Source organism: Thalassophryne amazonica, chromosome 10, assembly GCF_902500255.1.
Source record: "Thalassophryne amazonica chromosome 10, fThaAma1.1, whole genome shotgun sequence".
Taxonomy (NCBI): Eukaryota; Metazoa; Chordata; class Actinopteri; order Batrachoidiformes; family Batrachoididae; genus Thalassophryne; species Thalassophryne amazonica.
This window is the reverse complement of record NC_047112.1, coordinates 33,633,331-33,657,700: the sequence shown is the minus strand read 5'-3', so window position 1 is coordinate 33,657,700 and position 24,370 is coordinate 33,633,331. Positions and strand designations below refer to the sequence as shown.

At 39.9% G+C, this 24,370-nt stretch overlaps 1 protein-coding gene across 1 annotated transcript in view; it reads right to left on the bottom strand.

Annotated features, from left to right (window-relative positions):
- The window catches only part of spata6 (spermatogenesis associated 6), a 34,819-nt gene extending 10,675 nt beyond the window's left edge, over positions 1–24,144 (bottom strand). Inside the window, exons 1-8 of the mRNA XM_034179727.1 lie at positions 23,917–24,144; positions 21,080–21,217; positions 18,167–18,215; positions 17,997–18,038; positions 17,766–17,890; positions 11,275–11,355; positions 5,627–6,067; positions 2,228–2,342 (exon numbers count right to left, since the gene is read on the bottom strand). Of these exons, the coding sequence (XP_034035618.1) occupies positions 2,228–2,342; positions 5,627–6,067; positions 11,275–11,355; positions 17,766–17,890; positions 17,997–18,038; positions 18,167–18,215; positions 21,080–21,217; positions 23,917–23,955 (1,030 nt within the window). The 5' untranslated portion in view covers positions 23,956–24,144. The remainder of the gene's footprint in view (positions 1–2,227; positions 2,343–5,626; positions 6,068–11,274; positions 11,356–17,765; positions 17,891–17,996; positions 18,039–18,166; positions 18,216–21,079; positions 21,218–23,916) is intronic.
- Positions 24,145–24,370: the final 226 nt, after the last annotated feature.

Here is a 24,370-nt window from a genome sequence, read left to right as displayed (position 1 = left end):
GAACATAGTGTAGTGTCCATACATAGTATCATGTATTGTGCTAAAATCAGGATAGTAAACAGCAAACCACTGATATTTCAGCAAATAAATTTAGTAATACACAAATAAAAAAATAAAGCATGATTTTGAATAATTACATTTTTTTGTGTAGTGTCCGTACATAGATAACTTCAGTTCTGTTATATGGTAGCAGAGGTCGCATTAAACAATTTTGACAGAAGTTCTTTTGATATATGTATTATACTATGTGTATTCCCACTTTGGGGATGGATGTTTCAAGTTAAGCAATAAAGTTACTTTTTCCAGAAGTGATGTCGTGTTCTATTTTTGATCATATAAAAAATACATTTTGAGCCGTTTCCATGTGAAATCATGAATAATTCCTTATATACTGATTGCATTCCATACCAAGAACTATGGTCACATGTATCCCTAACAATACAATCACAACCTAAAAACTGATAATATAATCACGTACAACAGAGCTATTACAATAGCATGTACATAGCCAATTTCAGAATATAATGTTTAGTTCAATGCGCTGTAATTTTGCAATGAAGACAGTTACTTCAAAAATATTTTCAGGCATTGAGCTCTGGATACCATAGATTGTTTTAGAAGTATTTTCATCTTCATCTGAGGAACTTCATTTTTCACCTCGTGCACCACAGTTGGTCAACTTGATTGTGATTCAGCCGAGTGCATTTCCGAGTACAGATCATCAGCTACTCAGCTCAGGATTTGGTAATGTACCACCAAAAGGACAACAAACACTTTGTGGACATGGAAGACTGATGCTTAACAGAAGAGAAGCAGACATCATTATTCCTTTCAGAGTGGGATAAAGATACATTCGTGGCTGATTTGAAAGAGTCACCAATGTGTGGAACTGAAGCATACCTACACAGATCTACACAGTTTATGCTTAGGACTGAACTGTTAGGCTGTGTCACAGGTAGAAACTCACTGAATGTTCCTGTTAGTGTAAAATTAGAATTAAGGTTTTATAATTTGTACTGTTCCACACTAGCTCCAGGCTGCAGCACCACTGTCCGGTCTGCTGATGTGATGGGCAGCTCTGTTAGCAAAGTAACAAATCTTAGAATGCATACTGTTTCCAACCTTGCTTGTTGACTCAGGCTTCAGTACTGTATAATGTCTCTGGGGACAAGTGGGGCCTTACAGAACCCGACTCCACCTAAATGTCATAGGCGTGTCATGGCCAGTAATTTTTCCATCTTAAAGTTTTAATTTGTATTTTATAAATTTGATAATTTATAAATTCTGCATACTCAATGTGATTTATATGACTGGTATTTATTTCCTTCTTTGTTCTATTTTTTAATATATGATTCATAGTGCTATATAAATAAATGTTGTTATCATTAATTACTATTAGGCAATACAGCTGTAAGTTAATAAAAGACTTTTTAAAACATTATGTTGCCTGCAAGATCACGTAAGAGAAAGTAAGAAATGGGCAGCATAAAATCTCACAATATTAGCATCTGAATAAAATAATGTCAAGTCATCATAAATATATCAATATTGTACAAAACAAAAATTAAACTGCAATTTTTTTCCAATGGCACTTATGTTGAGAAGAATAATATTCTGGATTTAAATTAGAGCTTAGTCAATATTTCTTTTCACCTGTAAAGAACTGCAGCTCTGCTAAAGAATGACAAAGGTTTAAGATTATGCACCCATCACAACATGTCCTTCATGTTTGGGATGTTTACCACTTGCAATTTAAGTGGTATGCAAAAACCTGTGGGAAACTTAGATAATGAAATAAAACAAAGCAATCATTGAGTTTCAAAAAGAGTGATCAGTGAAACAAAGAGCCAACATAATCACTCATAAACTAAAGCTAAATCACATCTGAATTGATATCTTCAACAAATTCATTTAAATAATCAATAATATAATTTCATGGTCAATTTTTTTTTATTTTTTAGGCAAAGGGTTTCACTCTGAGTGCTGCTCTAGCTCCCTTTGGCTGTACTTGGTCTGTAACTACACAGGAGAAAAGAATATGAGACAAGATAAGAGTTTTAAAAACATAGTAAATTCTATTTATTCTCTAAACAAAACAAACTTGTTCATAAATTATGAGGCAGCATGAAAGTGAACAGTAAACACCCAGAATGCAAAGAATTCAAATCTCAGCTTTGATGCACAAAAGTATGTGTGTTGGGTTACGCGTGTGAGTTACGAGGCCTACCCGTGTGATCAGATGCAAACCTGACGCAGCGACGATGCACACGACTGTTCTGATGAGACAACAGATGGTGGCAAGAAGGAGTTCCCAAACAAGAGGCACTATGGCAGTGAGGAACCTAGAACAGCACACCGCAGACAAAATATTATCCATGGTGCACTGCAGTAGCTCAAGTTAGCAGTGTCTCCTCTTCAACATGACTTCATGTTTTTTGTCTAACTTTAAGGGGCCATATTATACTGTTACTACAAGACAACAGGTGATGTGTCCAGGAAGCAACCCATTTCTGTCATAGTGGTGGGCAGAGTTCAGCTAATAGCTAAACTTCAAGTTTCATTGAATAAAAATGTTTGCAAACCCTAAAATACCACATTTGTTCCTGTTGGAGATTATATCCAATAAGCAAAACTGACATCAGCTCAAGGAGATCAAGGAGCAGGAGGTCAACACGAATAAAAGAATTACATTATTAAAATAATTCATGTTTTGATTTTTGTGGAATTTATTAAATACTTCTGTACTGTGAATAAACGATATGTTGAATGCAAACTATTTAAATTCATTTGTTCATTTAATCATTTATGGACCTCTTGATCATAATCATGTGATTATGACATGCTAAATCTTTTTTGTAATCTCTTGGGTTTAAGCTACAATTTATTAAAATTTACGCTTTATGTCTGTTTTTCTGGGTTTCAGAGAAAAAACAAAAAACAACCCAAGCCAAAACTAAATTCATATAATAAAAGCTAGCAGTTAGCGGTAGCTGTAGCTAAATGTTTAAAGAGTTTTTGTGTTATCACAGCTAACTTTTCAGTTAGTAGATTAGCAGTTCACTCACTCATTCTCAACTGCTTATCCAGGATCGGGTCTCGGGGGCAACAGCTCTAGCAGGGGAACCCAAACGTCCCTTTCCTTGGCCGCATTAACCACCTCTGCCTAGGGGATCCTGAGGTGTTCCAGTGTGGAGATATAATCTCTCCACCTAGTCCTGGGTCTTCCCCGGGGTCTCCTCCCAGATGGGCATGCCCGAACCACCTCAGCTGGTTCCTTTCAACGCAAAGCAGAAGCGGCTCTACTCCGAGCTCCCCACAGATGACCGAGCTTCTCACCCCATCTCTGAGGGAGACACCAGCCACCCTCCTGAGGAAACCAATTTCAGCCACTTAGCTGTGTAGCTGCGATCTAGATCTTTTGTTCATGACCCAACCCTCATGACCATAAGTGAGAGTAGAAACAAAGACTGACCAGCAGATTGAGAGCTTCGCATTTTAGCTCAGCTCCCTTTTCATCACAACAGTACGGTAAAGCGAATGCAACGCCGCCCCCGCTGCACCGATTCTCCAGCCAATCTCACGCTCCACTGTTCCCCCACTCGTGAGCAAGACCCTGAGGTACTTGAACTCCTTTACTTGGGGCATTAGCAGTTATCAAAGCTAATTTTTAAATTAGCTCTGCTCACGACTGGCATGCCGCAAAGAGGAGGACAAACTAGCTCAGTGGGTGCATCTGACAGAGAAAGTAGGAGTCAGATATGGGCTCCTAAAATAAGCAATGTCGCACTAAATATTTACTTAGAGCAGGAGAGGTTTAGCATGCATGAGAACTGTGGGTTTTTGAAAGTTTTTACATAAAAAACCCAATTGTATTTTAGTGTAAAAATCAGATAAAAAGTGATATGGCCATTATAAAACATTATCAACATCTCCCATTTAAAAAGATTAAAAAATAGGCACACATTTTGTTTGTTATATTTACTGAAATTGAATTAATAAAGGCACACACTAATCACATTCACTCATTTCATTTAGTCTGTGGTAAGTAAAGGTAAAATAAAATAAAAAAGTGTCACAGGTATGCAATTTTTTCATCATCTCAATGAAGAGTGGGGGGAAAAAACAAACGAACTTGGAACCAATGGCAATCACAAATGAATTGTTTTATCTGTAGTAAAGTGAGGCCCTCTTCCACACAACTCAAACACTAGGGCTCCAACATGCACTGATAACTCGTTCACAGAGGGTCTAAGCTACTTCATTAAGTATCTATTTGTTAATTGCAGTTTGACACTCAATTACCAGAGTTAATTGTTGCCAGAACATTCCCACAGGAAAACTACTGTGGAAAAACCATTTGCTCCTCTTTAATAAAATGCCCACTGTGGCCTCGTGAATTCCATTCATGTGTGAGATGACAAGTGACAAATCTCACCTAATCATCAGCACACAATCACTCCTTTTAACAATACTACAAGAGTGCATTTTTTGGCATTTAACAGGGGCAGCAAAGAACTGCAGTTCAATCAGTTCTATCAGTTCTATATTTTTATCTGAATATTCCTCAAGCCACTGTGACCATAAATTTACTGATGTTTTAACTGCGAATCTCTGACTGTACTGATGAAGAATGTTCTGTTGCCATAACAGTGAAATAATAATAAAAACATGTTAACGTACATTTAGCCTGTCAGGTCCATAACCAGTTCAACATTGACACAATTTATAATTTTAATTTGTCTCTGTACATCACCATAATGATGACAAAACAAAACAGTCAAGATGTGCTTGTAGTATACACTGTTAGCTTTTATTTAAATGGTTTAATCAAAATAATCACATTGTATACATAGTGGCAGCACGGTGGCTTAGTGGTTAGCACTGCTGCCTCACAGCAAAAAGGTCTTGGGATCGATTCCTACCTGTGGCCTTTCTGTGTGGAGTTTGCATGTTCTCCCTGTGTTTGCATGGGTTTCCTCCAACATCCAAAGACATGTAGGTTAGGTGGGTTGGAAACTTTAAACTGTCTGTAGGTGTGCGTGTGGGGTGTGAATGCATTTGTCTATATATGTGGCCCACTGACAGATTGGTGTCCTGTTCAGGGTGTATCCCACCTCATGCTCTCTGGTTTCCCTCACTAGTCTGCTTGTAGTTTCTGAGAATGTCTACTTCAGACAGACTTATCACAGGGTACTATACCATACAGCTTGTATTTCTTTATAGTGGATGCAAATAAAGTTCAAAACAAGATATTCAGCGACTTGGAAATGTTCATGTATCCATCCCCTGACTTGTCAAAAGAAAACTGTCTGCGATAGATTGCATTAAACATGACTGTTATATTTAGTTTGTTCAATTACATATGGCCCCTAAAATGAAGGGCCTGTGCATACAAAATAGCTGTAATTCATAAATGGTTGATGAAATATTTTTGTGACACCCCTTGAACTAAAGTTGAATGTCTCCCCAAACACATCTTGATTGTTTTATTACTTCAGCTCCATTGTGGTGGTATACTGAGGCAAGATTACAAATGTGTCACTAGCCAAGTACTTATGAACATGAGTGGACAATTATCCACTCATCAACTGCTGTCAGTTTGGAGGGCTTCTCCAAGGGTACAAACCAAAAATGGTGGCAGACTGAGCACTTCCTTCTTGAAGTGGTGAGGTCCCAGCTGGAGGTGGCTGAGTCTTTGCATGGCATCCTCAGAAAGCTCACACATCTTACGGTGAGTGTATGGGGACAGGGCACGAGCTGTGGAAGAAACTGTGGGTTGCTGATAACCAGACTCTGTAGGCTGTGGTTTTTTCTTCTTATTTGTCCTGCTCTTGTGACCAGATGAGTGTGAAGAAGGAGGGAGTCTGACTGAAGGTGATGACTGCTTTCTGGCCTCACCATCTAAAGTTTCATTCCCACCTTTCACACAGCCACAGTTCCCATCGTCTTTTGTAGAAAAATAGTACCAGGATGGCAACTGATGAAGTGCTTTAGAGGGTGAAGTCATTTTTGCTGGGTTCTGTTTGGATGCAGGTAGAGGCGTCTTCGCTGCAGAAATCTGGTGAGTCTGAAGTTCAAGGACAAACGTTAATGTTTTTCTAATGTGTAACACTACACACTCTTCATACACAAGTGTTTCAATTTATCTGCAGTACATCATCAGCTACCTTAGCTTTTACAGAGCATGTTCACTGTTTGTCGACCTTTGCATGATTAAAATTTGGCAGTAACCTCCGTTGCAGAAAAATGAAGCCAACACAAAAATGCCAAATCTTGCATTTAACACGGACCCCCATGTTAAAAGCCTCATTTTACAGCTGAAAAAAAAAAAACATTTACAGAATGGTACAAAAAAAAATTTAATAATAATAAAAAAAAAAACAATCTTTGATCTCGGCAAGCTAGTTTTTCTTAAATAACTCATTAGTTTAAGACATCTGAACCTATCAAGTTATGAATAATTGGGGGCGTGGTTACTTTGAGTGACAACTGTGCACCGGTGAGAGAAGACCAGACCCCACGGCACCTCTAGCAGTGGCTACTAGCTAGCTGCTAGCTAACTTGACCATGTCTAGAATCTCTCACACAGACTGCGTGTTTGTGGGGGTTCTAAAACACAGTTAGCATAAACAGTACTAACTAGCAGCTATTGGTAGCTTGGTGACCCTAGCTTCACTGATAGTGAAACAATCACTGAGCCAAAATGCTGGCTATAGTTTTTTTTAAACACCCACATCCAAGCTATCAGATATAAAAGTCACTACCCAGTCCACAAATTATGCATTAATCAAACACCCAAATCAAAATTAGTCTGTTAACTCTAGCTTATTTGAACTTCATGTGTTTCTGCCCAGGTCAGTGTTCTTGCTCATGTTCCACCTCTTTACCAGTTTGTGGGTTGGCTGGGAGTTAAATGGCATTAGGCACTTGTGGTTAGCACATGTGGAACAGCACCATTTGAACATCAAACCTGCTCTTCAGAAAACCTATGGGTACCATGGAGAATTTGTCTTTGAGTGAGTTACTTAATATCTTTGACAAAATGATAATAATGGAAATACATGGATACTAATAAAGAACTTAGAGGCAGAACTTTCAATTCATGTTTCTTTCAGAACCATTTACTACACAGTCAATTATTTATTGTATTTTATGAACACTTATAAATATTACTAGAAATACATATTGGAATTAATGCAGTGTAAATTAATATAAGAACAATTTAATATGTGGCACAGTTGCCATAACTGGAGTTATCTACCAACACAGATAGGTTGATATAAACCTGATAAGTAGGGAAAAATATGCCAAACAGATCATATTTCTTTAGACATTTGCTATTTTTTAAAAAAATTAGGTTGTTTGCATCACTTCCTATTTTGAGCGTATGTGGGATTTTTTTTTTTTAACTCCAGGATGACTCCTGGATTGATTCTCACAATCACTGACTTTCAAAGCTGATTTAAAAAAAAAAAAGGATTTCTCACAAATGAAGCAATCCTCAAAGGTGAGTATAGTCCACAGCAGCCCAACTGCTAATAATATTTTAATATGGCTAAGTTGTAAAAAAGTGAACTTATCCTTGAAGACAGCTGCTTAATCTCAGACTTGTTCTCCCTGGATGAAGCCATTAAACCCTTAACTAAATCATTCATCTTAAGTCTTACAACAGCAGCTCTGCACCGCCTTGTAGACAACCTCTGCAAAATTACTTCAATAACTATAATAGCCACTAAAGTCATTGTCAGATGTAATATCCCACTTCCTGCAGGTAATGCCAGCTGGGGATAAATAAGTTAAGATAAAATGTTAATTGCATTCGATGACCATCTCCAGTCTAATGTGATAAAGACGCATAACCTGACTGTAAAACAAAGATAATTTAAATGCTAATTAGAAAAATCACACAATATTAAACTATTTTAAGACAAACTAAGTAATGAATAAATCCTCATGGATGATGCCATTTGAGAACCGATAGCCGACCCATGGCTCTTCTGTTGGTTCTGATTTGGTCAAAGAACAACAGACAGTCACATTCACTGTTTCATATGGTATGATAAATAAACTGCAACAAAGCTAACTGGAAAAAATGTATACCAGTCTCACCTAAAACAGAAATTATTCATCAATTTGGGATTAAAACAGCCATTTTAAGAGAGAAATCATGAAGAAGAAAAAACAAAACATTATGCCATATGAAAATAAAGAAGGATCAAGGGAGAAAGAACTTTACAGAAGCTGCTATCATTCTTGTCTGTTAAAGCAGGACGGGGTTTGTCAGCTTGGCGTGGATAGTCAGACAGGGAGATGCCGATGCTGAGGAGCCATTAGACAGAGAAAATGGAGAAATTCTCCTGTCTGACAGCCACAGCGGTGCTTTGATCCAGACGTCCCCCTCAGGGTTAGGACAACATACTGACAATCTGCTTTGCTGTCAATGATATCCCATTTAAACAAACAGCTTATCTTAGGTTACTGCACCTGGGAAATACATGCCGGTGTATTTGACCAAACGCATCAACCGCTGTGTAATCATATTACTCCAAACACAACTTTGCTAAAAGACTTTTATTCTTTCTGATTATTGAGCAATAGCCTTTTGTTAGGTCGAAAATTGGAGCAATAAATTGCACCATCACATTATCAATCTGTCCACACAGCGCACGACACACACGCGTGACAAATTCATGGAGGAAAAAGAACATAACAAACACACAACAGCTTCAATATACCTTGGCACTGATTTGACAAGTCTTGCAAACTACTCGTATACTGGAGGGATGCAACATTCATTCATTTTCAAAACCCGCTTACTCCAATCAAGAGCCACAAGGGGGCTAGAGCCTATCCCAACAGTCACAGGGTGAGAGGCGGGGTACACCCTAAACAAGACGCCAGTCTATCACAGAGCCACGTATGGACAGACAAACTCATTCGCACTCACATCTACAGTCAATTAAAAGGCTTCAATTCACCTGAAGTGAGAGGAAGCTGGAGAACCCAGAAGGAAACCATACAAACACAGGAGAAGATGCAAGCTCCACACAGAAAGGACCAGGTGGGAAGCAATTTCAGGACATTCTTCCTGTGAGGCAACAGTGCTAAACACTAAGGGTATCTCACTGGGCTGCGACCGCTAGCAAACGCCACTGGTGAAGGATTTCATGCAATGTTCGTGGGGGGTTCACCATCTCCTCACTTGAGATGCAAGGCATCGTTCGAGTATCACTTGATTTTTCAACTGTTCAAAAAAAATTGCTCAACAAAGTTCCTTGCCAAATAGTCATGCGGGCATTACAAACCCAACTGGATGTAGTCTTTGTGACTCAGAACATGCAAGAAATGTGAGACAACTGTGTGAGGAGTTGGCGATGGATGAAACTGCATGGCAAGTGATTGGAGACAAAAATGAGGATCTTGCATTCCTTGTGGGAGACACGCAGGACCTGCCCCGGGAGCACAACAAAATAACAGAGATGATCGGGGAGGACCAGCGCCTCTTGAAGCGACCGAGTGAGTCAATCAATCAATCAATCAATTTTATTTATATAGCGCCAAATCACAACAAACAGTTGCCCCAAAGCGCTTTATATTGTAAGGCAAGGCCATACAATAATTACGTAAAAACCCCAACGGTCAAAACGACCCCCTGTGAGCAAGCACTTGGCGACAGTGGGAAGGAAAAACTCCCTTTTAACAGGAAGAAACCTCCAGCAGAACCAGGCTCAGGGAGGGGCAGTCTTCTGTTGGGACTGGTTGGGGCTGAGGGAGAGAACCAGGAAAAAGACATGCTGTGGAGGGGAGCAGAGATCAATCACTAATGATTAAATGCAGAGTGGTGCATACAGAGCAAAAGAGAAAGAAACACTCAGTGCATCATGGGAACCCCCCAGCAGTCTAAGTCTATAGCAGCATAACTACGGGAGTCCAGCACACATCTGTCTGCCGTGCACACAGATGCAGCAGGCTGCAGGAATCCCGTCCATGCAATCTGGACTCATCCTTTTGATTTATTTTTTTATTGAGGAGCACAATAGAAATTTTATGCTGCTGGCCCGGCTCTGACCTGCTGTGCACACAGGCGCATCGGGATGCAGGACTCCTGTCCGCATGATCTGGACCACAATGAGAATATGTTTATTACTTTATCGTTTTATCCTCAGCAATTCGTGGATGGAGAGGTGGCCATTCCAGCAAGCAGAGGAACACCGTTGGCTGTGTGCATCAAGGAGTACTTCCAGAGAATCCCTCAGTCCATGTGTGTGATGGAGCTCATCCCAGCAATCGTATGGCATGAGTACACACTGGACAGGGAGCCAGTCTGTCGCAGGGTCACATAAAGACAAACGAACACATTCACACCTGCACGCACGAGAGCACGGTCTGTCCCTCCAAAATCTCCCACAGGTGTTCAACTGGGGTGTGATCTGGTGACTGCAAAAGCCATAGCGTTTGACTTACAAATAATTTTCACATTTATCAAACCAATCAGGCACCCTCCGTACCCAACTGATAGGGGTATTTGTTGTGTTTTTCCACTCATTTATGATGCCTCACATGCAACCATTCACACACACAAATCAATGTCAGCCTGTTGCCATGCACAGCACTCAACTGCACATCAGGAGCATCTTTGGGATTTGGACCTTGTTCAAGAACAGCTTAGTGGTTTTCCTTCCCTTTCACTTATGTGGTGAAAGGGAAGCTATGCGGTTACATTGTACTGAAGACAGGGACATGTCAAAAAAACAGATGGGGTGAAACAAAGAGAATGCAGAAGAACAACCACATTCCTTTTTTGTGATATGAAGCTGAGAAGTCAGTTGCCCTTTATTATACACAAGGGCACAGCTGAAGAGAAGACTGAGCCTAAAAACAAAATGTAAAAAAAAAAAAAAAAAAAAAAAAATATATATATATATATATATAAAATAGTGGAAATTCCCAAACAACAGGATATGTGAATGCTCACTATCAGTATCACAGATCTCTTTGCCCATAATTACATTCATACAGAGAGAACAGATACCCTTGAAACACTGCTACTATGGACAGATAGATGCAGTAGCCATGGCAACAATAAAAAAGTAGGCTTATTTCCATATGTATGGTGGAAATAGTGATTCCAACCATTAAAGCCCTTGACAGGTTAATTATTACTGTTATGAGAACACAGGAAAGCTTAGCTGGACTGACCAACAAACTAATAAAAAACACTGTTTACACCAAGAGCAAATAAAGGTGGTGCTTATGAGCACGTGGCACACTTACAGGTGAGGCGGAGCAGCTGTCTTTCCCGTCATTCTGTTCGATGACGGATGTCACCGCAAACTCCACTTCGGGGGAGATTCCCTGGAGGGAGAGGAGAGTCAGCAACAAACACTACGCCTTTAGCAGGGAGATGAAGACGAAAGGACAGATAACAGAGCTGCTTCAAATAGCAATTTACAACTGCAAATCTTCAATCTATGCCTCGCTTGAGAAAAACAAATTGCAGAGAAATAAGAACTACTCTGCTGATGGTTAAATAACATAGAATTTGGAGACAGGCATCAAAATTGCTATGCAAGAAGTAAAACAAAAATGTATAAAAGCATATGTGAGAGGAACAGTACTTAAAATAATTTACATATGCCAGTTGGTGCCTCAAAGGACAAGAAAAAAAAAAATCCAAAACACCAGGGCAGAGATATAATGGAAATAAGAGGTAGAGGAAAAAAGATAATACAAATAAGAGTGAAAAGCACAAATGCAAAGACAAGGAACAGAAAAAAAACAATTCTGTGCACTTTTATGTAGACAGCAAAGATGAGAAAGAACTTTCAAAGAAAATAAACCATCCAAAAAGCAAGAATCCTTTGCTATGTGCGAGAAGCTTTTGAACTGTTATCTTGTCAGTTTACCTGCCTGTCGTGCAGACATGACAGCCATTTCAGATCAGGAGGGGGACTGACAAAAAGAAAGCAACAGTCTCCTGATGTGTAATATTGGTGCCAATTAATTACAGTTGTACATAAAAGTTTGGGCACCCCTGATAATTTTGATGATTTTCCTTTATCATTGGTTGTTTGGATCAGCAATTTCAGTTAAATATATCACATAGCAGACAAACACTGATATCTGAGAAGTGAAATGAAGTTTATAGGATTTACAGAAAGTGTGCAATAATTCTTTAAAAAAAATTAGGCAGGTGCATAAATTTGGGCACCCCAACAGAAAAAAAGATCAATATTTAGTAGATCCTCCTTTTGCAGAAATAACAGCCTCTAAACACTTCCTATAGCTTCCAATGAGAGTCTGGATTCTGGTTGAAGGTATTTGGACCATTCTTCTTTACGAAACATCTCCAGTTCAGTCACACCACAGATTTTCAATAATATTTTCAATTTAATATTTTCAATAATATTCAGGTCTGGAGACTGCAACGACCATTCCAGAACATTGTACTTGTTCCTCTGCATGAATGCCTTACTACAACCCCTGGCAAAAAGTATGGAATCACCGGCCTCAGAGGATGTTCATTCAGTTGTTTAATTTTGTAGAAAAAAAGCAGCTCACAGACATGACACAAAACTAAAGTCATTTCAAATGGCAACTTTCTGGCTTTAAGAAACACTATAAGAAATCAAGAAAAAAAGATTGTGGCAGTCAGTAACTGTTACTTTTTTAGACCAAGCAAAGGAAAAAAATATGGAATCACTCAATTCTGAGGAAAAAATTATGGAATCACCCTGTAAATTTTCATCCCCCAAATTAACACCTGCATCAAATCAGATCTGCTCATTGACATTGACCCTATGCCATGACATTGACCCTATGTGTCTTTTTGCAAGGAATGTTTTTGCAGTTTTTGCTCTATGGCAAGATGCATTATCATCTTGAAAAATGATTTCATCATCCCCAAACATCCTTTCAATTGTCCAAAATATCAACATAAACTTGTGCATTTATTGACGATGTAATGACAGCCATCTCCCCAGTGCCTTTACCTGACATGCAGCCCCATATCATCAATGACTGTGGAAATTTACATGTTCTCTTCAGGCAGTCATCTTTATAAATCTCATTGGAACGGCACCAAACAAAAGTTCCAGCATCATCAGCTTGCCCAATGCAGATTCGAGATTCATCACTGAATATGACTTTCATCCAGTCATCCACAGTCCACAATTGCTTTTCCTTAGCCCATTGTAACCTTGTTTTTTTCTGTTTAGGTGTTAATGATGCCTTTCGTTTAGCTTTTCTGTATGTAAATCCCATTTCCTTTAGGCGGTTTCTTACAGTTTGGTCACAGACGTTGACTCCAGTTTCCTCCCATTCGTTCCTCATTTGTTTTGTTGTACATTTTTCGATTTTTGAGACATATTGCTTTAAGTTTTCTGTCTTGATGCTTTGATGTCTTCCTTGGTCTACCAGTATGTTTGCCTTTAACAACCTTCCCATGTTGTTTGTATTTGGTCCAGAGTTTAGACACAGCTGACTGTGAACAACCAACATCTTTTGCAACATTGCGTGATGATTTACTCTTTGTTTGATAATCCTCTCCTTTGTTTCAATTGACATCTCTCGTGTTGGAGCCATGATTCATGTCAGTCCACTTGGTGCAACAGCTCTCCAAGGTGTGTTCACTCCTTTTTAGATGCAGACTAACGAGCAGATCTGATATGATGCAGGTGTTAGTTTTGGATGGATGAAAATTTACAGGGTGATTCCATAATTTTTTCCTCAGAATTGAGTGATTCCATATTTTTTTCCTCTGCTTGGTCTAAAAAAGTAACCGTTACTGACTGCCACAATCTTTTTTCTTGATTTCTTATAGTGTTTCTTAAAGCCAGAAAGTTGCCATTTGAAATGACTTTAGTTTTGTGTCCTGTCTGTGATCTGCTTTTTTTCTACAAAATTAAACAACTGAATGAACATCCTCCGAGGCTGGTGATTCCATAATTTTTGCCAGGGGTTGTAGATTTTGAGCAGTGGGTCATTGTCTTGTTGAAAGATCCAGCCCCGGCACAACTTCAACTTTGTCACTGATTTATGAACATTGTTCTCAAGAATCTGCTGATATTGACTGGAATCCATTTGACCCTCAACTTTAACAAGATTCCCAGGACCTGCACTGGCCACACAGCATGATGGAACCACCTCCAAATTTTACTGTACGTAGCAAGCGTTTTTCTTGGAATGCTGTGTTCTTTTTCGGCCATGCATACCGCCCCTTGTTATCTCCAAATAACTCAATTTAAGTTTCATCAATCCACAGCACCTTATTCCAAAATGAAGCTGGCTTGTCCAAATGTGCTTTCGCATACCTCAAGCGACTCTGTTTGTGGCGTGTATGCAGAAAAAGGCTTCCTCTGAATTACAGCATCTCCTTGTGCAAAGTGCGCTGTATAGTTCAACGATGCAGAGAGACTATCCGCAGCAAGATCACATTGTAGGTCTTTGGAGCAGGTCTGTGGGTTGACTATGGCTGTTCTCACCATCCTTCACTTCAGCTTATCTGAGATTTTTCTTGGCCTGCCACTTCGAGCCTTAACTAGTACTGTGCCTGTGGTCTTCCATTTCCTCACTATGTTCCTCACAGTGGAAACTGACAGCTGAAATCTCTGAAATAGCTTTTGGTATCCTTCCCCTGAACCATGATGTTGAACAATCTTTGTTTTCAGGTCATTTGAGAGCTGTTTAGAGGCTCCCATGTTCCCACTCATTAGAAGAGATGCAATGAGGGGAAACATTTGCAAATGGCCACCTTAAATAGCCTTTCTCATGATTGGATTCATCTGTGTAAGGAGGTAAGGGTCAATGAGCTTACCAAACCAATTTTGTGTTCCAATAATTAGTACTAAATGTATTCAAATCAATAAAATGGCAAGGGTGCCCAAATTTATGCACCTGCCCAAATTTGTTTAAATAATTACTGCACACTTTCTGTAAATACTAGAAACTTAATTTCACTTCTCAAATATCAGTGTGTTTACCTGCTATACGATATATTTAACTGAAATTTCTGATCCAGACAACCAATGATTTATAAAGGAAAATCATGAAAATTATCAGGGGTGATCAAACTTTTGCATACAACTGTATATTTGTAATGACTGCTGAACACCTCGCAGTGACATGTGACTTTTGTTCAAACATGCATGATATGGTCCTTCTTTAACATTCACGACACTACAAGCAAGACATGTGCAAGACAGTGACAGCCAAATTAGCAGTCATGCCACCAAATGCCATCTGAGACAAACATTTGAATGTGACAGAATATTAAAATGACAACACGAAATGATGGCAACACTGACACTGTAAATGTAATTTGAATAATGTCACTTAAAAAATAAAGCAAAATTTAAACAAAATCTATTCGGTAATTTCTATAAAGACATTCAGGTGGCTTGATCACATAGATAAATAAATTAAGAGATATTCACTGAAGCATGTCTTTTGTCTTCTAATCCTGAATTTGGCAAGAAAAAAAAAAAAAGCTATGCTGCTGACCTACCCACACTAAATAGAATATTTGGAGTTTCTATATCCACCAAGACAGCGCATATACGATCACACTTTCATCTGTGCTTGTGTGCATGCGCCCATCGTTCACATTTTTCATTCAACACTGTAACTTATGAAGGCCTGATCCTATTAATTACAGAATTGATATGTATAATCATATACTGTGTTTCCTTGACCTATGAGCATTTGGACCATCTATCACTCAGAATTTTTACAACGTGGTGCATTATAGTAAAGTAAGTCCCTTCGGCTGCTCCCTTGTTTGCACTTGGGGTCGCCACAGCAAATCCAAGCTGGATCTGCATGTTGAATTGGCACAGGTTTTACGCCGGATGCCCTTCCTGACGCAACTCCACATTACATGGAGAAATGTGGAGAAAAGTGGCAGGGGTGGGATTTGAACCCGGAACCTTCTGCACTGAAACCAAGCGCAACGTGGTGCATTATATCATTGTTAAATAATATCTGAAACCTCTATCTGAGTGATTCCAAAATTTTAATGCATAATCATATACTAAGTTTCTCCAACCTATGAACTTTGGCTCTTACAGCGTTGTGCTCTACCTGTGTGCATGTTTCTGTCCTTTTCTGGATTATGAGTGTTACATAGACACGAAAGGTTCAGTTCCTACGAATGGGGGGATTGTCAGCCACAAGGTGCTTTGTTGCTGGCTGACTGGCTAGAGTACGAATATAAAAAAGAGACAGAGCTGATCAGGACCCTCCTCGGCCCCCTTCCCAAATATCTCTATGGCTGCCAGGAGATGATAATATACATTAAATGGAGGTTTCAATGTTAAATTTAAATGGCCACAAAACCTGTACTGCAGATAAAATCGATAAAGGATACCATCCCAGATAACATTCTCAAATATGAGAATATTTGACAGAGTTATGAATATCTGAAAAAAAAAAAAAAAATCATTCAATGTTAAAGGATAGGGATTCCAATTTTCCAAGATTTTTCCTGACTTTGATTTATGACCTTGAAATTTTTTGCTGCGTTCACACATAGGCAGCATGCAGTACGAATGTCATATTTGTGTCATACTTGGCACATTCCTGACATTCTTAACGTGACTTAACACACATGTGAATCGGTTTCTTAATAGTGCATGTTGGTGCGTGATATTTCTGATTTTTGTGGAGCATGTTTTTGGCTGTCAAAAACATCTTCCACGAATGTCACGCACCACCCTCATTTCGCCTCATGTCGTGGAGGTCGCAACTGAGCGTGTTGATCCATCTTGATTAGTGTTGATCCTTAATAGAGTGTGACAGCGTTCTTCTCTGATATGCGCACAATTAAACCCTGCTGGACCGCATTCATTTTCCTTGCTGCAGTATGATGAAGAAGGACAGTGACATCATGTCGGCTAAAAGTTTCATTCCAATGCTCATCAGCGTGCTCTTGCAGGTGTTCCACCTGCTGCTGCTGCATGTGCCTGATGTTTGGGAAAACGCGCGAGACAAGAGCCGCGTGGAGCCACACTTCTGGCTCTCTCCATCTCCTCCTCCTCTCTGCGCCACTCCATGGCACAGAGCCCAACTAAGCATGCAATCACAGAGTTCTTCTGCTGTGGATTTTGGGGAGCAAACTGGAGCGATCTGAATTGTTCAGCAGCTGATGGATGAATATGGGTGTGAGTGTGCGTGGAGACAATTTGCCTCATTCACAATGTGATAGAACGTAACGATACACTGTTATGTGCAATAGCGTGGAACAGCGCGCAACGTTAATTCTTGTCCGTGAGTAATGGTTCCTGATAATTCACCAGCAACATATGCCATTAATCGTAACACGTGATAACAGGTTGCAGCAGTTCCTGAGGACACCTGACGCCTCTGCCTCAAATCATCACATCCATGATCAGCAGAAGAATGTATACTTCATGGCATTCATGACTTGTCGTTGTTATGTGTAAATGCAGCATAAATCAGTCAGTTGTTACCTATCAGGATATGAATCCTCTGTAAAAAAAAAAAAAAAAATTCTTAACAATACATGAAAAGTTGTGGGTTACAGGCTGTTCACAAATAGACGAACAAACAGGGGTGAAAATATAAACTCTGCCAAACTTTGTTGGCAGAGGTAACTAGTACAAAAGAAAAGGTCAGCATCAGGAAGTGTATCTAGCTGTAAATCTTTCTTGGAAACAAACATGAATGAGTAGGAGCTGCATATGTTCCACCTGGTGCTGGAAAGAGGAGCTAAATAAAAATTAAAATGTACATGGAAAACAGCCTACAGGGAAAGATGAGGTCCTCTTCATTAGGATCTCTCTCTGTGGAGCTCCTTTTGTAGATTTTCGCCTGGGACGTGGATACAGGAACTCTCTGCTGTTTTCCTCCATTGTGGCCAGGATCTCACCCTCTGAAACGTAGGCAAAAACACATTGATATCCTGTTTTCTGCAGTGCAGTGACTGGATACAGTGGGGACATAACATGCCCATATTGACATCATCAGAAAGCATATACCTGGAGGCACCAACTGAATCAGCTCAAAAGATGTGGTGTCAGCTAAAAGGAAAGAAAGCACAAATAGCCTGTGAGCTAATGATTGGTATCGCACTAATAGCCTATAAGCTTGCATAGCAAAAGATTCAGAACTGGGAGATGAGAAAAGAAATCCCAGGAGACCATTTTACCTCCGAGAAGGTCAGCTACATCAGCAGGGTCAACCACACCAGGAAACATCTAGTAAAACAGACAGTACAGACAAAACAAATCAATACCTACAACAAGATAAGACAAACAGCCCGGTATCTAATCCTAATTTACTCTGTGGTACATTCCTCAACAAAAAAAAAGGCTTTTTTCAGCATTATGAATGGTTGCTCATTTGAATTCATTAAAAAACAGTGGCCAAAAGAAGATTAAAGAAAGTATGATTCTTTGTGATTCTGCCAACCAATAAGCAAGAATCTGCTCCCTGTTTTTTCCATCCACAAATGATGACTGTAATGTTATATATTCTGGCCTGCAATACACTACTTACTGCAAGACCTCTTTAAAAGGTGGCTGCTAGGATTTTAATTAGGATGAGGCAATTGTACCATATTATGACACAGTTAGCCTCACTTCAGTATCTCCCCGTAAATTCTACAAACTTTTTTTACTGAACGGCAGAGCGCCTTCTTATCTTGTAGAATGTCTGAAGAATTATGTACCTTCCATGCTCTACATTTTCAAGTTGTAGGTTTTTTCCATTTCCAGGCTGCAAGACCTTCTCTTAAGTGCCAGTCACAACCCACCGTGCATTTTTTTTCACCGTACGTTTTCTGCGGATGCCACGGCCACTACCTTTTTGTGAAAACGTACAGAGGCAGTAGCAAGAGGAGGGAGGGAGTACGTTCAACGCACGTCTCTAGGAGTGTAACGATAAAGAGAGTTGACAATAAGCAGTGTGTGTGTGTGTGTGTGGTGTGTGGGGTCGGCTTTTCTTTTGATGTGTGTGTTATGAGCGGAACCGGACCGGCAGGTGTTTTTCAGCGTCGGTGATGCATGAGCATGTCCAGCCTGCAGCGGTCAGTTGTACGAGTGTTTACTTGCCTCGAAAAGTTACAGCTAGTTATCAGACTGAAGCTGTGGAGTGTCTGTGTTGCTGAAGTTTGGAAATAAAGTCCAAGTTCAAGTGAGAAGCTGCGTCGTGCATGCAAGTCTGTCGGCCTCCCCACATCAGAGTTAGTGAAAAGTAAGGTGTGAAACACTGATAGAGGAATATATTCACTACACACTTGATTACCAGCTTTTTAAATTTCAACTTAATTCTAATTTATATACTCAACAAAAATATAAACGCAACACTTTTGGTTTTGCTCCCATTTTGTATGAGATGAACTCAAAGATCTAAAACTTTTTCCACATACACAATATCACCATTTCCCTCAAATATTGTTCACAAACCAGTCGAAATCTGTGATAGTGAGCACTTCTCCTTTGCTGAGATAATCCATCCCACCTCACAGGTGTGCCATATCAAGATGCTGATTAGACGCCATGATTAGTGCACAGGTGTGCCTTAGACTGTCCACAATAAAAGGCCACTCTGAAAGGTGCAGTTTTGTTTTATTGGGGGGGGATACCAGTCAGTATCTGGTGTGACCACCATTTGCCTCATGCAGTGCAACACATCTCCTTCGCATCATCTGTGAAGAGAACACCTCTCCAACGTGCCAAATGCCAGCGAATGTGAGCATTTGCCCACTCAAGTCGGTTACGACGACCAACTGGAGTCAGGTCGAGACCCCGATGAGGACGACGAGCATGCAGATGAGCTTCCCTGAGACGGTTTCTGACAGTTTGTGCAGAAATTCTTTGGTTATGCAAACCGATTGTTTCAGCAGCTGTCCGAGTGGCTGGTCTCAGACGATCTTGGAGGTGAACATGCTGGATGTGGAGGTACTGGGCTGGTGTGGTTACACGTGGTCTGCGGTTGTGAGGCTGGTTGGATGTACTGCCAAATTCTCTGAAACGCCTTTGGAGACGGCTTATGGTAGAGAAATGAACATTCAATACACGAGCAACAGCTCTGGTTGACATTCCTGCTGTCAGCATGCCAATTGCACGCTCCCTCAAATCTTGCGACATCTGTGGCATTGTGCTGTGTGATAAAACTGCACCTTTCAGAGTGGCCTTTTATTGTGGGCAGTCTAAGGCACACCTGTGCACTAATCATGGTGTCTAATCAGCATCTTGGTATGGCACACCTGAGGTGGGATGGATTATCTCAGCAAAGGAGAAGTGCTCACTATCACAGATTTAGACTGGTTTGTGAACAATATTTGAGGGAAATGGTGATATTGTGTATGTGGAAAAAGTTTTAGATCTTTGAGTTCATCTCATACAAAATGGGAGCAAAACCAAAAGTGTTGCGTTTATATTTTTGTTGAGTGTATATGTGTATCACAATCTTCAAGATCTGATACATACAATTTAATTCCATAGTATGTGGTGAGTAGCCTACTGCCTCTGTACGGATATGGTTAATTCAATAGTAATTTAATGAAAATGTGCTGCTTTGAATCCGTACTGAGGCAGTACTCACAACGTGCGTCATCTGTACTGCTGGTGAATCCGCAGCCTGACCGCAGTGAAAGTTCTGCATGCACTAAAACCTCTACGGCGTGTCTGCGTGCTCCTAAATTCGTACTGAGGCAGTACTTGCGATGTACGGATCTCCAAATTTAGCCCACGTTTTTGCAAGTAGACTGCACGCACGTGCAAGTACGGCAGGTTGTGACCACGGCTTTAATGTGCTGCCTTTGTACAGAACAATTTGCCAACAAGGAGAACAGACAGGCAATTCTGCTGGGTGTAGCTTTCAAATATGAAATTCATATTTTGATATGGACACACATTTCAGTGCACGGTCACGTTGGACTTGGACTTCTTGTGCAAGGTCCTTAATCTCCAATGTGCAGTTGAGCGACTTTCATGACAACACCCTGACATCAGTGTGTGTGTGCGTGCATTAATGGGTGAATGTGAGACATCACTGTAAAGTGCATTGACTGTCACCATCAGATGAAAAGTGCTATATTGCTGGTGATCATTGTCACCTTGTCAAAGACCATTCTATGATGGAAGGGCAAAGGGAAGATGGGAGGCAAACAGCAGGTCTTCCTGTACTGGCCCACGATGCGCACACCGAGGTAAATATCACCCTTTTGGTGGAGCACCACTCCTGGACATGTGACCTGCACACAAACACAGTAACACAGCAGCCATATTACAGACCAAGCAGTGCTGTCAACCCAAGGCCCAGTATACTGCACATGCTGGCTAACCATCATGGCTTATATTACACCTAAATACGTATGTATCTTCACATGTACTATTCCTGCTACATCTAGTAAAAAAAAAGTCTGCTGTACAGGTGGCCTACTACTGGCTGTCTGATGATATATAAACAACAGTCTCTCTCTCTCCAGACATTATGTGAAGCTGGAAAACTCAGTCCAACCTCAGTCAGCTGTTTTTTAAAATGTTATATGGGCAACAACTTTGGAGTTCTCCAAGGACAGACTCTTCACAAGCTTCATACTTCCTTTACTGCTGCAAAAAAAGAGTAAATGCCGAACTAATTAAGCCAAAGTACTTTGAGATCCTTAATGGCAATTAAAACAAATCTTTTTTCACTACATTACAGACACTGCAGATAAGAAGCAACATTAACTTTAAAAATATAATAAATGCAAGTTTACATTAAATACAAAAGCTCTGGTGTATCACTCAAAAATAAGTGCTAACAAACACACTTTAACAGTCTGACCTTTAGATAACCAGCAAGCTTTAGTTATAACACTGCTTTAAGGAGAATCTTTAACTTTTTGGTTTTAGTGAGCATGGACAAGTGATATATTTGTTAAAATGCGTGATTGAATGCTAAACATTTCAATTTCAATTTATTTTCATTTATATAGCGCCAAATCACAACAGAGTTGCCTCAAAGTGCTTCACACAGGTAAGGTCTAACCTTACCAACCCCCAGAGCAACAGTGGTAAGGAAAAACTCCCTCTGAGGAAGAAGCCTCAAGCAGACCAGACTCAAAGGGGTGACCCTCTGCTTGGGCCATGCTACAAACATAAATTACAGAACAATTCACGGACGAATATACAAGAAATGCTATTGGCGCACAGGACAGGAGGATCACCAACACGAATACAACTCCCTTCTCTGGATGGAGCTGCACCTTAAACAGGGAGAAAAAAAACAGAACCAGGCATCAGAAAGACAAAAAATACTGTATAATTTGCCAGCATTAAACAACAAGAAAAACAGAGAAATACTAAGGTGATCGCCGGCCACTAGCCCTAAACTTCACTAAAAGACCCCAGAATTTAGGTAAAGTTGAGGCCGCAGACCGCTCCAATTGCTAATAAATGAATTAAAAGAGTAAAAAGCGTAAAACAAAACTGTACCAGTATGCTAGCCATATGAAAGGGAAAATAAGTGCGTCTTAAGTCTGGACTTGAAAATCTCCACAGAATCTGACTGTTTTATTGACGCAGGGAGATCATTCCACAGAACAGGGGCACGATAAGAGAAAGCTCTGTGACCCGCAGACTTCTTATTCACCTTAGGGACACAAAGTAGTCCTGCACCCTGAGAATGTAAAGCCCGGGCCGGTACGTAAGGTTTAATTAGGTCAGCTAGGTAGGCAGGTGCCAGTCCATGAATAAGAGCTGAAATTTCTACATCACAATCTGGCTTTTCGAGGGCCCAGTGAACAAGCAGGACAATTGCCATCTTGGATTTGCATCACAAAAAAGCAAAACAAAGCCTGCCAATCATAACCACAATATTAAGAGAAAAAAGCAGAAGAACAACTGACAGACATCACCCCCGGCCATCCCTCTTAATCATGGCCCCAGTTCAAAGAAGAAAACCTACAAAATAGAATCGCAGTCCTATTCCATTATTCCTAGCTGGGGTATTCAGGCGACCAGGCTTGCTTTGAACACACTAATTTTCAAAGTAAATGCTTCGGTCCACATTATAATGGATACAATCCACCAGACTCATTGAGGAAATGAAGTAATGCAGACTGTATTTTCTTTGGAGGTGTGTTTATTATTGTTTTATTACTACATCTAATTATTTGTTATAGGTACTGAGAATTGTCACTGTATTCCTTTGTTCTGTTTTGCCCTAATAAAGTCCTAAAAAAATGCTTCAGACATCGCGGGACACTCAGCTAACAGCATCGAGGGGGCGTCAAAGAGCAGGGGCTGGGACAGACGGCAGCTCGATCCTGAGATCCAATTACGAGCTTTTGAACTGTAGCAACTTTAAGATATGCTATTGGAGCTGGAATGTCTGCTGCCACTACACAGACACAAAATACTGATAAACAGAAATTACTTGGATTTAAATAGTCGCTCACACGGGTTGGCTGGGTTTGGGTCTAATGACCTCTCACCTCTCCCACAATGCAGTGTACACCACACCAACACTGCTGATTTGACAAACTTTAACGGTAACGTATAATGTTTAGTAATACCTTTTATATGTCATTTCTTGCCAAAATGAAAAAAAAAAAATTAAGGTCGAGTTTAGTAATATGGTTTATGGATACTCAGTAAGGTAAGACACACTGTACTGATTAAATTTGTTTAAGGTTTTGACTGATTATACAGTATATATTTCTTTTTCTGCACATCATAATAGCCTGTGCCCATAAAAACGTTAAACTGTATCTGTTACAAGAGATATATTGTTCATTCCTCTGTTAAATAAACAATAAATCAATCAATTTATTAATAACTACAGGGTGAAAGGTCAGATATAACACGATACGACCATTACTTAAACACTTTGTTTTACCTCAGCTAGCGAGTTACCAAGTTTGTTTCCTATCTTAACAGCAATAGACCACTATAAATAGTCACCTACTGTATGGATGTCCAAATATACGGTACATTTTAGAGACATTTGCTTCACTTCAGTGGCAGAGCCTCATTCCAACATAAAACGTTCAACCAACTTTCAAAATTCGTTGTCATAGCTGCAACAAGTAAAGTCACATGACCAAGACGTAACCAATCGACAGCGCCAGCCTTTCTTCTTCATGATCTTTTATTTGAGGTTCGCAAACTAGGTACTTGGAGCATTCCTGCCACCTTCTGAATTGGAGTGTGTAGCGGAAAAAGCATAAAATTCTGTTATTTTGGTCTTTTCTTTAAAAATTTTGAATTATTGTCCTTTGTTGAGTGATTTGTCTGTGAGACTAAGGACAAATGACTAACTATTCCATTAACAATAAATATTATCAATAAATAATCCTTCAGCCATTCCCACTATTCTGACTGTGCATGAAGAATTTACCTTGTTCTAAGTAAAATTAAAG